Here is a 13,070-nt window from a genome sequence, read left to right on the forward strand (position 1 = left end):
ACCACGTCCATATTCTGACATCCTAATGAAGGTAACAAAAGAGATTAGCACATTCATAAATGTGCTGAAGCTAACTCACTCACGTTCTAAGGCAATGGACAACAGTAATTCATTCCACATAAGCATGTAGTCACATAAATACATATGAATTTCCTTCCTAGATAATGATCATTTCGTGGCTTTGCCAGAGTTCCAATTAGAAATAGCAGTGATTAGGTGCTATTCTAATAGGACTTCTAGAACCCATAAACCTAATCAATATCTTAGAAATTAAATCCCACATGCATATAATCACATAAGCATATTATCATACAACATACCAATCATACAAACATCTCTATCAAGCGAGATAAACCCATTGTGGTAAGAACCACTTCCCACGTACCGAAAGTATTCAAACCCGATACGCTCTGGTACCAAGTTGTCACGCCCTGAAATAATTACAATAAACCATCCACAATATTAATTACGTAATAACATGCGATGAAATAGTTATCTTCCATTAATCCTAATTAATTGTAGAAAAGGGTAACATATGCAAATCTACATTCATAAGTCCAACCCTGAATCTATAGCATATATTACAACAAGAGATAAGATATGAGAATAAAACAGATATTAAATGCTCTAAAGGCTTACAACTTTCCAAGACAGTGCTTGGTTAGAACAAAAGAGGAATTCAAGTCTAATACAGTTAAAGGCCTTTGGCCTGTACAAAACATATATATATATATATATATAAATCAACAAAATGAAGCTCTTGCCCTAAGTCCTCCCAAGCTCTTGCCTTGGAGAAGGCATATCATCAACACCTGAAATATTTTCTCACATGGAGTGAGCCAAAGCCTAGTAGAAATAATCTAACACAGTAATGCAATTCTAGTGCCAAAATATTTTATATCTCTTTCCAAAACTATGTAATGCCATGCTAATATCGTAATTCATTTCATTTACAATAAAAAACAGGGCAGTGAATCACACTCTGGGAATCTTAAGCAAATACAACCTTTCACGAAAATTTCGTCCGCGAGAAACTGTGAATTAGCACCCATGTAAATGTAGGCTATACAAGCAGTACTATTGTCATTTTACGGATATTTCGTCTGCGGGATTGGCACCCATATATACACGCAGTTTTAAGACTTTCACCATGGATACTTAGGCCAACTTATTTCAACGAGACAATATATATTTTCCAGATTCACTTATTTTTCACAAAACGATAAACATTTCCAAAGTATAAATGTGAGATAACGCTCAATGCAAATGAATGAAAAAATAGTTTCAATTCCCCTAATTCTCATACAATTTCTTCAATAATTATAACTATCTTCCACCGATAGCCCAAAACAGATATTTCTAAACAGATACTTAAATCTCATTAAAGATACACTTTCCAAATTTTCGAGATATGAGTGATAATACATATCCAACTCCACCATCCTCATCAAAACCAATCCAATTTCATATTTCCAACATCAATTCATTATTTACATAAAATTCATATTTGAGACATTTAGGGAAAAATCCCATTTTTCTTCCAAAATCAATCCCAAGTATCAAAATCGATCATTTCATTACAACTCAACTTTATTTCCAACACCACAAACATTTCGAAGAATCCATTGTAAAAACCCCTTTTTTGATCTTTAACCCAAAGCCCTAGATTTGTTTCAAAAATCTCAAAAATCACAATATTGTTTAGAAATCGTAAATAACTAAGTTAAAACTCCTAGAAGGTGCAAAGAATCCCCATCTCAAGTTTAGAAGACGAGAGAAAGAGTGATGGACCTTCAACAACGCCTAAAACCCAACTTTGTTCGGATCAAAATGAAGCTCACGGCGTGTTTTACCTTTTTAACAAAGGGACACGGGTGAAGAACTCGACGGATGTTGGTGTATTTGTAGAGAGAAGTAGAAGTTTAGAGAGAGAGGGTGTAGATCTAGGGTGTTTAGAAAGTTTAGAGAGAGACAGAGGTGAAAAAAATGACTCATAAAAGTGACCTTGCAAATTGATATACGCATAGACTGCTCGAGCGCAGGAAGTGTTGCTTGAGCGTCCAGATAAAAAAAACATGAGACCACTCGAGTGTAGGAATTTTGCTCAAGCGAAGAATACAAACTTCCAGAAGCTTTGAAGACTGAAGACCACCACTTGAGCTCAATAAAGATCGCTCGAACTAACACTGCTCGAGCACAAGAAAGACCCTCGAGCAGAAAATGCCAACTCCCAGTATCTCTGCAAACTTGTAAAAGTACTAGAAATTCACAAAGACCGCTCGAGCGCAAAAAGTGCTGCTTGAGCGAAGAAGTAGAATTCTAGACAATAACAGTTTGAAAATAAGCTACCAACCTATTCCAAACGCCACCAACACTTCCCAATAGCCAAACTCAAAGAGAAGTAAGGAGAAACTAGACATGAACAACTATATACAACAATGAAACTCAGATAAAAAAAAAATCAAATGGGTTGGGTCTAAATGAGGATCGCTATAAAAAGGCAAATCAGTCATTTATACTTTTTTTTGCTTATGTCATCAAGATTCGTCTAATAGGTCTAATGTCCACTTCATGATAGATGGATTTGTGAAATGAGACTATTACAATGGTAGGAATATGATTTCCAAAACGTCAGGGGTTGGTATGTAATCAGGCCAAACATTAGGGGGTTTTAGTGTAATATATCTTGATTTTTTATTTTTTATTTTTTTATTGACGAAAGTTAGTTGTTAGTTGTTAAATTAATACATTGGGAGAGTTGAACTATCACCGTTTCCTTTCAAGTACTTAAGTCTTGCCTCATATTCCACTTCTAAGAGTGGAATCTAAGATCTCGCCTTAATAGAGATTTGGTGGTTAAAAAACTAACCACACATGTTAAATCCCCTTGATTTGAAAAAAATACTAATTAGAGTCTTAACTGCTTTTAACAACATCGTAAATGTGTAAAAGTTATATTCAAACATAAAAATAAAATTTTAAACTTATAAAATTTGTATGAAAATTTTAATTTTTTTAATCATTTTTCAAAATTATTTTTTAAGAACAACTTAACATTAACATGGCCTTTAAGATAAAGAATTTCTCTGTGTTGTATTTGCTATAGTGGCCTTGTGGATCAAAGCATATAGCAGTGAGTATTAGCACTCCGTTCATGATGTTGTGGAGAACTTGCAGTAGGTTCGGCATTCAATACAGTGAGCTCTGGGATGAATGGTAGTTGGGGTGATATGCACAGATCCATTTTAATTCGATCCGTGAGGGTTCGTCCATATCTGCTTGAATGAGGCAAATTTTATCCAACCTGTCACTTATGTGAGGCGGGAGTAGATTATATTTTGGTCATCCGCAACAGGGGTTGGGCGGGGGCGAGTATCGCCTCCCCCGATCCAAAGCTACCCCCATATAATTAATAATATATAAATAAATAATATATATACACTACAAGAATTTTCACTTTTGGTGACTAAATTTTTAGTCGCCAAAAGTCAATTTTTTAGTCGCCGAAGGGCTTTAGCGACTAAATTTTTTGGTCGCAAAATTAGTAGCCGAAGAGTAGTTGGGAAAGCTAATTGCTGACTAAAATTATTTAAGTTGCCAAATGTATTCATTTGCCGACTAAATATTTAGTCGCCAAAAGGTTGGACATTAAATTAAATTAGACCCTTTTCGGTGACCAAACTTTTAGTCGCCTAATGTCCCATCTTTTTAGCTACTAAAATTTTAGTCGGCAAAGAGTTCTTTTTTGGCTACTAAAAATTTAGTCGCCGAAAGTCTCCATCTTTGGCTACTAAATGTTTAGTCGACAAAGAGTTCCTCTTTTGGCTACTAAATATTTGGTCGCCTAAAGTTCTACATTTTTGGCTACTAAAATTTTAGTCGGCAAAAGTGTGTTTATAATTTAGTTTTTTGTTTTTAGCTACGAAATATTTTAGTCGCGAAATATTTGATTTTCTTTTAGCTACTAAAGTTTCAGTTGCCAAATGTCTATTTTTTTTGTTTGTTTGTTTTTGGCTACTAAACTTTTAGTCGCTAAATGTCTCTTTTTTTTTTTGCCATAAAACTTTTAGTTGCCAAATGTCTTCTTTTTTTTTTGCTACAAAACTTTTAGTCGCCAAATGTCTTTTCGCAATTTCTTTTTAACTACTAATTGTTTAGTCACCAAAAACATGATATTATGTTTTATCGCAAAATTATAATTTCTCTACAACTTGTCTATATACAATGCAACCTGTAATACGTGTAAAAACAAAATGATACATACTATCAATCATTCCACAATCTACATCCATATACCAAAAATAAATAACATTAAATATCAAAATCCATACAAATCAACTATTGTCCAAACTAAAATAATAATTCCATACAAAATATATCATACAAAAATCAAAGCCCTTCGTATACAAAAAAAAAAAAAAATACATTTACTACCAAGCGAAATTACCATTTGGCATGGTACAAATTACCATCTTAATCTGTACCACAACAAAAGGTGATAAATGTACCACGACAAAAGTTTTCTATGGACCATGACAAAACATCCTATATGTATGCCGACAAATGGTATATATGTACCATGACAAAAGGTGATCTATGTACCACAACAGTCATTATCTGTTGATTGCCAAAAGTTTTCTGTATCAGTAATAATGAACTACACAAAAACTGAGGACGACAAAAGTATTATATTAGTTCTACACAAAAGTGAAAATTCTTCTCCATACACCAATATGGATTATCCATAAGTCCACTCAATAAAGCCATCTACAAAGAAAAACAAAAAACGAAACATTAGAATTGGTTACAAAATATCAATTTAGTCAGTCATATGGAACATGTTCTAACATGCATTTAAGGTAGAATAATCGAGAAATATCTTCTTGGAAATAAAAGAAAATATAAATATATATATATATATATATATCATGCAATATTTATTCCAACCAACTGCACAAACAATGTAATATGTAATTTCTTCGTTCTATAAATATATAAAGGCAATTATTAGAATATGTAGATGTTATTTTAATAAAGTTGTTGCTTTTTTAACTAAGTGTTGCGAGTTTTTCGACTAAGTGTAAGGCATATTCGGGGGCTGTTATGAATTTTTGCCTCAGAAAACCATTTTTCGAGTAAGTTTAGGGCGTATTCGGCTCTAACTCCCAACTTACGGGTCCGAATTACGTTCTATAAGATCTCACAAGTCCTATTTTTCATGGCGAAGCTATCCGTGTGAGCCACATGGTCGTTCGGCGGCTGTTTTGAATTTTCGCCCTCGAAACGCCCGTTTTCAACAAAATTTAGGGTGTATTCGGCTCTAACTCCCAACCTATGGGTCCGAATTACGTTTTGTCAGTTCTCACAAGTCCTATTTTTCATGGAAAAGCTATTCATGTGAGCCACAAGGTCGTTCGGAGGCTGTTTTGAATTTTCACCCCTGAAACACCATTTTTCGACTAAGTTTAGGGTATATTCGGCTCTAACTCCCAACCTACGGGTCCGAATTATGTTCTGTCAGTTCTCACAAGTCCTATTTGTCATAGGAAAATTGTCCGTGTGAGCCACACAGTGGTTCGGGGGCTGTTATGAATTTTTGCCCCCGGAAAGTCCTTTTTCGACTAAGTTTAGGGCATATTCGGCTCTAATTCCCAACCTACAGGTCTGGATTATGTTCTGTCAGTTGTCACATGTCCTATTTGTCATGGGGGAACTGTCCGTGTGAGCCATACAGCGGTTCGGGGGCTGTGTTGAATTTTCACCCCCGCAATGCCCTTTTTCGACTAAGTTTAGGGCATATTCGGCTCTAACTCCCAACCTACGGGTCCGAATTACATTTCGTCAATTCTCACAAGTCCTATTTGTCATGAAAAATCTATCCCTGTGAGCCCCATGATCGTTCGGGGGCAGTTTTGAATTTTTGCCCCCAAAACGCCATTTTTCGACTAAGTTTAGGTTGTATTCGGCTTTAACTCCCAACCTACAGGTCTGAATTACATTCTGTCATTTCTCGCAAGTCCTATTTATCATGGGGGAACTGTCTGTGTGAGCCACACGGTGGTTCAGGAGCTGTTATGAATTTTTGCCCCCGGAAAGTCCTTTTCCGAGTAAGTTTAGGGCGTATTTGGCTCTAACTCCCAACCTACGGGTACGGATTACGTTCCGTCAGTTGTCACAAGTCCTATTTGTCATGGGGGAACTATCCATTTGAACCACATGGTGGTTCGGGGGCTGTTTTGAATTTTTGCGCCCGAAACGCCCTTTTTCGACTAAGTTTAGGGCGTATTGGGCTTTAACTCCCAATCTACGGGTCCGAATTACGTTTAGTCAGTTCTCACTAGTCCTATTTGTCATGGGGAAGCTATTTGTGAGAGTCACATGGTCATTCGGAGGCTGTTTTGAATTTTTGCCCCGAAAAGCTGTTTTTCTAATAAGTTTGAGGCGTATTCAGCTTTAACTCTCTACCTACCGGTCCGAATTACGTTCCGTCAGTTGTCACAAGTCTTATTTGTCATAGAGAAGCTATCCATGAGAGTCACACAATGGATTGGAAGCTGTCTGTGAGAGTCACACGGTGGTTTGGGAGCTGTTTTTAATTTTCGCCTCCGTAACGCCCTTTTCCGACTAAGTTTAGGGCGTATTCGGCTCTAACTCCCTACCTACAGGTCCGAATTACATTCCGTCAATTGTCACAAGTCCTATTTGTCATGAGGAAACTGTTCGTGTGAGCCACACGGTGGTTCGGGGACTGTTTTGAATTTTTGCCCCTGAAACGCCCATTTTTGAGTAAGTTTAGGGTGTATTTGGCTCTAACTCTTTACCTACAGGTCCGAATTACATTCCGTCAGTTGTCACAAGCCCTGTTTTTCATGGAGAAGCTATCCGTGAGAGTCATACGGTAGTTTGGGGGCTGTTTTGAATTTTTGCCCCCGAAATGCCCTTTTTCTTATTATTAATAATACCCACCTGCATTATATAACCTGAGTTTTTCTTAAGCCCGAGATTATTAATAGTTCCATTATTTTAATATAAGAACTCAAGTACAATGCCTTCTCTGTCTTCTTGTTCTTTTTAATATTTTTCTTAAATTGTCCAAACACATCCTGAGGTAGATCAAGAATAGGTTACTATGCCAATAAAGCTGATGTTTGTTAGTCAGTCTGAAGTCATTAATAAAATTATTAACTTATTGACGAGAATAAATGGTCAGCAATTGTTTAACTTAAACCACAATTGCAAGATTCAACACATCAGAGAATCCCTTATTAAGAGTTGTTGAGCATTTTGCTGCCCATGAAGAAATATATTAGAGATGGAAAAGGACATTCAGCTTCATAAAAAAAGCTAAAAAGAAAAGAAAATGAAAGTGAAGCAAAGAAAAACATATGAGTTTGAAGTGAAGAATGCAGAAAAGGAACATCCCATGAAGATCCAATGAAATTTGAGGACAAAGACATCTAATAGGCTAACACAATCACCTCTAATGTAAAGTGTTTTAAAAAAGATGATTTTTACTGTCTGTTCAATCATTTGTGGTTAGGGAAGAATTACTTTGACTAAGAATAATTACTGTCTAGTATGTTGCATTCAATGGTCATCATGGTGATGAAAGTTGAATGACCAGTTGGCCCCAACCTTTTTTACATTTTCCAAAACTTGATATTTATTTACCCTATCCTTCTTTAGAACATGGAACATAATCTTCTGGCAACCTGTGTCGTCGAAGTTAGTAACACTTCTAGCAGCAAATTAACAACAATAATAAACATGCATTGAGGACAAAAGAAAAGAAAACAAAGGGTTAACTATGCTAATGTTTGATTCTAGTGTAATAGGTTCTTGGAGAGCATATTGGAGATAAGGATTTGGATTAAACATGATGGGTGACAAGTAGCATCCTAGCAGGGTTGAAGATGACTCATTGTTTGGTTCAGGTGCTATTTGGAAAAAAACTATCTGATCAAAGTATGACTATGTATCTCTCCTTTTTCATTCATTTTACCTTGATATGGTAATGGAAACTGTTCTAAAATCATATAAATGATGTAAAAAACAGAACCAGTTTTATTCATGTGCCTTAGGGTTTGTAGGGAAGAAAGTCCAGAGGGTTGTGATCATTTAGGCTTCACACAGTTGCTTTCCCAACATTACCAACACCATAGATGTTATTGTTTTGGACTTTTTTTTTTTTTTTCTTTTTTGAACTAGTTTTAGACTGTTATTTTCCATGGCCATTTTTTGAGGGACTGCAAACCTACATAGATACATGCATACATACAACATATACAATATCCATTATTGGCTGTAATTTGTTAAAAAAAAAAAATCAAGATAACCCCTCACAACCACACCCCTTAGAATAATGAATAAATCAAAGGTGGTGTCATTTCTCCTCACCCCTGAAATGCCATTTTTCGAGCAAGTTTAAGGCATATTCGGTTGTAACTCCCAACCTACGGGTCCGGATTACATTCCGTCAGTTGTCATGAGTCCAATTTGTCATGGGAAAACTTTCCGTGAGAGCCACACGGTGGTTCGGGGGTTGTTTTGAATTTTCGCCCCCGGAACGCCCTTTTTCAAGTAAGTTTATGGCATATTTGGCTCTAACTCCAAGCCTATAGGTCCAAATTACATTCCGTCTGTTGTCACAGGTCCTAATTGTCATGGGGAAGCTGTCCGTGATAGCCATACAGTGGTGAGGGGACTGTTTTGAATTTTCTTCCCCAGAACGCCATTTTTTGACTAAGTGTAAGGCATTTTCGGCTCTAACTCCCAACCTACGGGTCCGAATTACATTCTGTTTGTTGTCACAGATCCTAATTGTCATGGGGAAGCTATTAATTCGAGAGAGAAGAATCTATTAATAAATCAAGCTGCTGATGTTTCTGTTTTTAAGTCTATAGTTTTAACTTTCTAAATGCCTATTCATATACATTATAAAAAGTGACAAAACCTTTCTTTCCATGGACCTTAGGTTGCATGAACAACTCTTTTGTGCTTCAACATTGACCACCTTTGGAAACAATAATGGGACAAAGACACGCTTAAGTAGATGGAGTTAATTTGAAAACTCTTGAAATTGAAATTGAGATTGATTTTCCCATAGGTTTGTAACATTGATGAAGTATAAGATAAGATAAATGGTTCTTGGAGAATGATTGTAACTCTAACCTCCTGATAGTTCCCAAGAGGGATCATAGTGGGATCTCCTGATACTAAAGCCGACTCACACAACTTTATCGCTCTATGCAGATCTTTCAAATGACCCCATTTGGGTTGCCTTAATAGTCCTAGACCAAAAGAGGAAATAATCCTTAAGTTTACTGAAGAACATATTATCTTTAAAATTTTATGTTTTCTTGAGCCATCTACATCTCCCTATCAGGAAAAGGAATGACATTTTCTTACGAGTCATGACAAAAATGATTGTAGAGAAGCTATCAACATGACTGTTGCAATCATTTTATTGTCGAACTTTCACTTTCATGTTGAGTTCCCCATCAACTGATAATATTTAGCTTCTCTAATCAATTTGATCACCATCATAACCACTAACAATGCCACAATTATGGAGGGATATAGCTATTACTTAAAAAAAAAAAAAATGTCAACATGAGTAATTTTACTCCATGATAAACCCAATTCAATCAATCACATGTTTGACATCAATTTTACTCTATAATTATATTGGGTGGTATTATCTATAGGAAGATACATAAACTAGGAATATGAAAGGCTCTTCTAGGGGTGTGAGAGTCATGTACCAAGTATATTAAGGACACTCTAGTGTGCTACGAGTAAAGTCACAAGAAAGATTAATAATATAGAAATATATTCTGATTGAATTCTAAGTTCATATTGAACGAACTCCTAATTCACAAAGTTGAGAACAAAGGTGAGTCAATGTTACTCTCCTAATCGGCAAAATTCTTTTGAAAGGGATTATAGGAGTGTGAGATTAATCTATCTACAAACTTCTATGTTAATCTTGTATAAAGGGCACTCTACTGTGCTACAAGTAAAATTAAAAAAAGAAATGTTAATAACATAGAAATATATTCTAATTGAATTCATTTATTTTAGTTCTGCCTTGTTAGTTATTCCATAAATGTAGTTCTTTTTTTCCTCCAATAATTGTATTTCTTGCTTTAAATTAAGGGGAATGCTAATTAATTTTGTAGAATATCATTAATAGCCATCCTATGTTAGTTTTTTCATTTGAAGTAAATTTGTGCAAAAAAATTAAACATTTGTCAGTAAAAATAACTTGTATTTCATTAACAGATGTAGGCTACTATGTTTCGGCCAAGTCTTTCGCATAGGATTGATGCAGTCTTTATACCAGAAACTGCAGAAACACTTTATTCAACCAAAAAATATTTTCTCTATATCTACCCAGTGTCATTCAAGAAGGGAAAAAAATAGAGCCTAAGCATCAACAACTAAAATTTCCTCTCATCAACTATATAACTCTAAAGCATATATGATGAGCTTATCTTAGGTGAAAGTTGAAGACTTAAAAGCATAATAAGAAGAAGAGCAACTACTGCATGTTAACCTCACGGATGGCAGACACATTCCTAGCTTTCTCCAGCACTTTAAACCCTGGTGCCTCCGAGTTTAATATTACTGGTTTCATTCCTTCTCTAAGTAACCTACAGGAAAAACTGCAAAATTGAACTTAAAAGTCAGAAATGTTAGTATTAGACTTGAAGTCTAACTGATGTGGAAAGTCATATCTACCAATCATACCCAATATTAATTGCAGTCTTATCTCCTGTCAAAACCCATATTTTTATTTCAGCTTGTGCAAGCTTGTCGATGCATTCAGGAACCTATGCCAAAGCACCCAAAACAAATCATTCATAATGATGATGATAACAATAAATAATATGAAATTAAACATGAATCAATAAAACCAATACCCAATATCATAAAAAAAAAATGGTGGATGTTTATATATAATACTCAAGATGAATTTGTGAGGCAACATGAAATTGGTTGTGTTGGAATTCAAAATAAGGTTCTCAGCATACTGAGATGGTAGCTTTAGTGGGAAATGAAAAGCCCAAAAAAAAAAAAATTGAAAAAATTGGCAAAGAATAGGAATGCTATATATAAGAAAGCATCACTACCTTGTCCAATGCTGGGGTGATAAAGTCAACAAGTTCTGGAACAATAAGAACCTGAGCTCCCCTTTCTCCCTGGGCATAGCAATGAATATTAAAACCTAACTGGCAATCATTAAGCATCAACCTAAACATAATTCATAAGAGTACATTAAGGATGGTAATAATTTATTGATTATAAAAATCAAAAGATGCTAGGTAATAAAAAAGGAATCAGAAAAACTGAGGAAAATTATAATTAAAACATTCTCTACCAAAAACTGATAACACTTTTATTTGATAATTTCTATTTTTGAATACATGAGATTACATACAATGGATTAGGGCTTTGAAACTAATGAGAGAGAACGGAAAAATAGGGGGAAAAAGGTATCAAACCCTAAAATCAAACCCATTTACAACATTAAACCCATAAAATTCTAGCAAAGAAACCACTTCAAACAAACCCATTTCAGAAGTGAAGACAAAATTAAACTGAATGGGTAGAATAAACGACCCTAAAGCAAGAGTTCACAGTTGGGGATATAGAAGAAGGGGTAGAGAGAGAGCGAGATAGAGAGAGTCAGAGCAAGACAGAGAGCGAGAGAGTAACAGAGCAAAAGCGAGTGAGAGAGCGAACCTGTTAGCGGTGGTGGCGATGCTAATTTGTGGCGTACGGGGACCAACGGTGCTGAGGATGTGCGGTCGTGAGGTTTGATCACTGTGAGGTTTGTTGATTTGCAGTGGTGAAGTTGGTTGAGACAGAGGATCTGTGGTTGTGGTGTATACACAAAGAGGGTAAAAGTGTGAGACAAATGCGCAAATATGAAATTACTCCTTCTATAAAATGTTGAGCTTCCGCGACTAAATGATTTATTTGTCGGGAAATGTATAATTTCATGCCATTTGGCGACTAAATATTATTTTGGTCGCTAAAAAGGGTGCAAAAAATTTGACTAAATATTATTTTAGCCTAAATTATATATTATTGCCGACTAAAATTGTTTTAGTAGCTAAAAGTAGTAATTTGGCGACTAAATATTTTGGTTGCCAATTAATTTTATAAATCCCTCCAAAATTCAAAATTTTCCCTCCAAATATTTTAATTCTTTGACGACTAAAATATTGTTTAGTCGCTAAAAATAAATTTTTGGCGACCAAATTTTTGGTCGCCAAAAGTCTGAAGCAACTTTTTGTTTTTCATTCAGCGACTAAAAAAATTTAGTAGCCAAAACTATCTATACAGCGACTAAAACATTTTTTAGTTGCCAATTGTGGTATTTTTAGCGACTAAAACTTTTTTTAGTCGCCAATAATCAATATTTCCCGACTAAAAAAAATTAGTAGCTGAATATTGTACTTTTGCCGACTAAAAAAATTTTTGGTCGCCAATTCCACAAGTTTTGGCGACTAAATTTTTTTTAGTCGCCAAATTTGCTCGCCAAAAGTGCATTTTGTTGTAGTGATATATGTGTATATATATATTATAATTAGATAAAAGAAATGAATACTTAAAGTTTGTGGTAATAATAATATTAAAAGTCTCCCTGTTTATATATATGAAAAGAAGAGAAATTATTTAGTGTATTAAGGATTTAAATGATTCTTAGTTTTTTTGACTATTTGAAATGTGGTCGGGTATCTACAAATATCGGGTATCTGTAGGTATTTGTGGGGGCGGGGAAAGGGTTGAAAATTTCCACCTGTAGCAAGTTGGGCTGGGGGCGAGGGCGGGGGTAGAGTTTGAAAGCAAGTGAGGGGGCGGGGGATGACAAACCTGTCCCAAACCTACCCTGTGGCCATCTCTATGTGCACATGCTTGGAACAGTGTTTTGGCTAGTTTTGTAGCTTGCTTTGTTGGTTCCTCACAACTTTGAGGTTGATGCTAGCAAATGATTGTGTAGAATTCTTAGTGCCAACCCAGTTGGAATTTGAGAGATCTACTATGATGCTTGTTGCACA

At 35.4% G+C, this 13,070-nt stretch overlaps 1 protein-coding gene across 1 annotated transcript; it reads right to left on the reverse strand.

The window, feature by feature from the left end:
* Positions 1-4,296: 4,296 nt before the first annotated feature.
* Positions 4,297-11,952, reverse strand: LOC145816234 (putative phospholipid-transporting ATPase 8). Its single transcript, XM_082912546.1, has 5 exons — positions 11,749-11,952; positions 11,136-11,256; positions 10,753-10,835; positions 10,559-10,667; positions 4,297-4,767 (listed from the first exon to the last, which is right to left on the reverse strand). Exons 2-5 carry the CDS (start codon positions 11,250-11,252, stop codon positions 4,687-4,689), a joined length of 390 nt encoding a protein of 129 aa, XP_082768672.1. The 5' UTR covers positions 11,253-11,256; positions 11,749-11,952; the 3' UTR covers positions 4,297-4,686.
* Between the last annotated feature and the right edge of the window lie 1,118 nt (positions 11,953-13,070).

This window comes from Camellia sinensis, unplaced genomic scaffold (genome assembly GCF_055761805.1).
Source record: "Camellia sinensis isolate YWXY unplaced genomic scaffold, ASM5576180v1 Unanchor3, whole genome shotgun sequence".
NCBI lineage: Eukaryota > Viridiplantae > Streptophyta > Magnoliopsida > Ericales > Theaceae > Camellia > Camellia sinensis.

Bases quoted from the DNA above. Each gene is read 5' to 3' on its own strand.
- LOC145816234 (XM_082912546.1), bottom strand. From the start codon at position 11,252: ATGCTTAATGATTGCCAGTTAGGTTTTAATATTCATTGCTATGCCCAG. The intron at 10,668-10,752 runs GTATGATTGGTA...TCAATTTTGCAG, and splicing joins AAGACTGCAATTAATATTGG to TTTTTCCTGTAGGTTACTTA. The intron at 4,768-10,558 runs GTTAACATGCAG...TTTTCTTTGTAG, and splicing joins ATGTGTCTGCCATCCGTGAG to ATGGCTTTATTGAGTGGACT.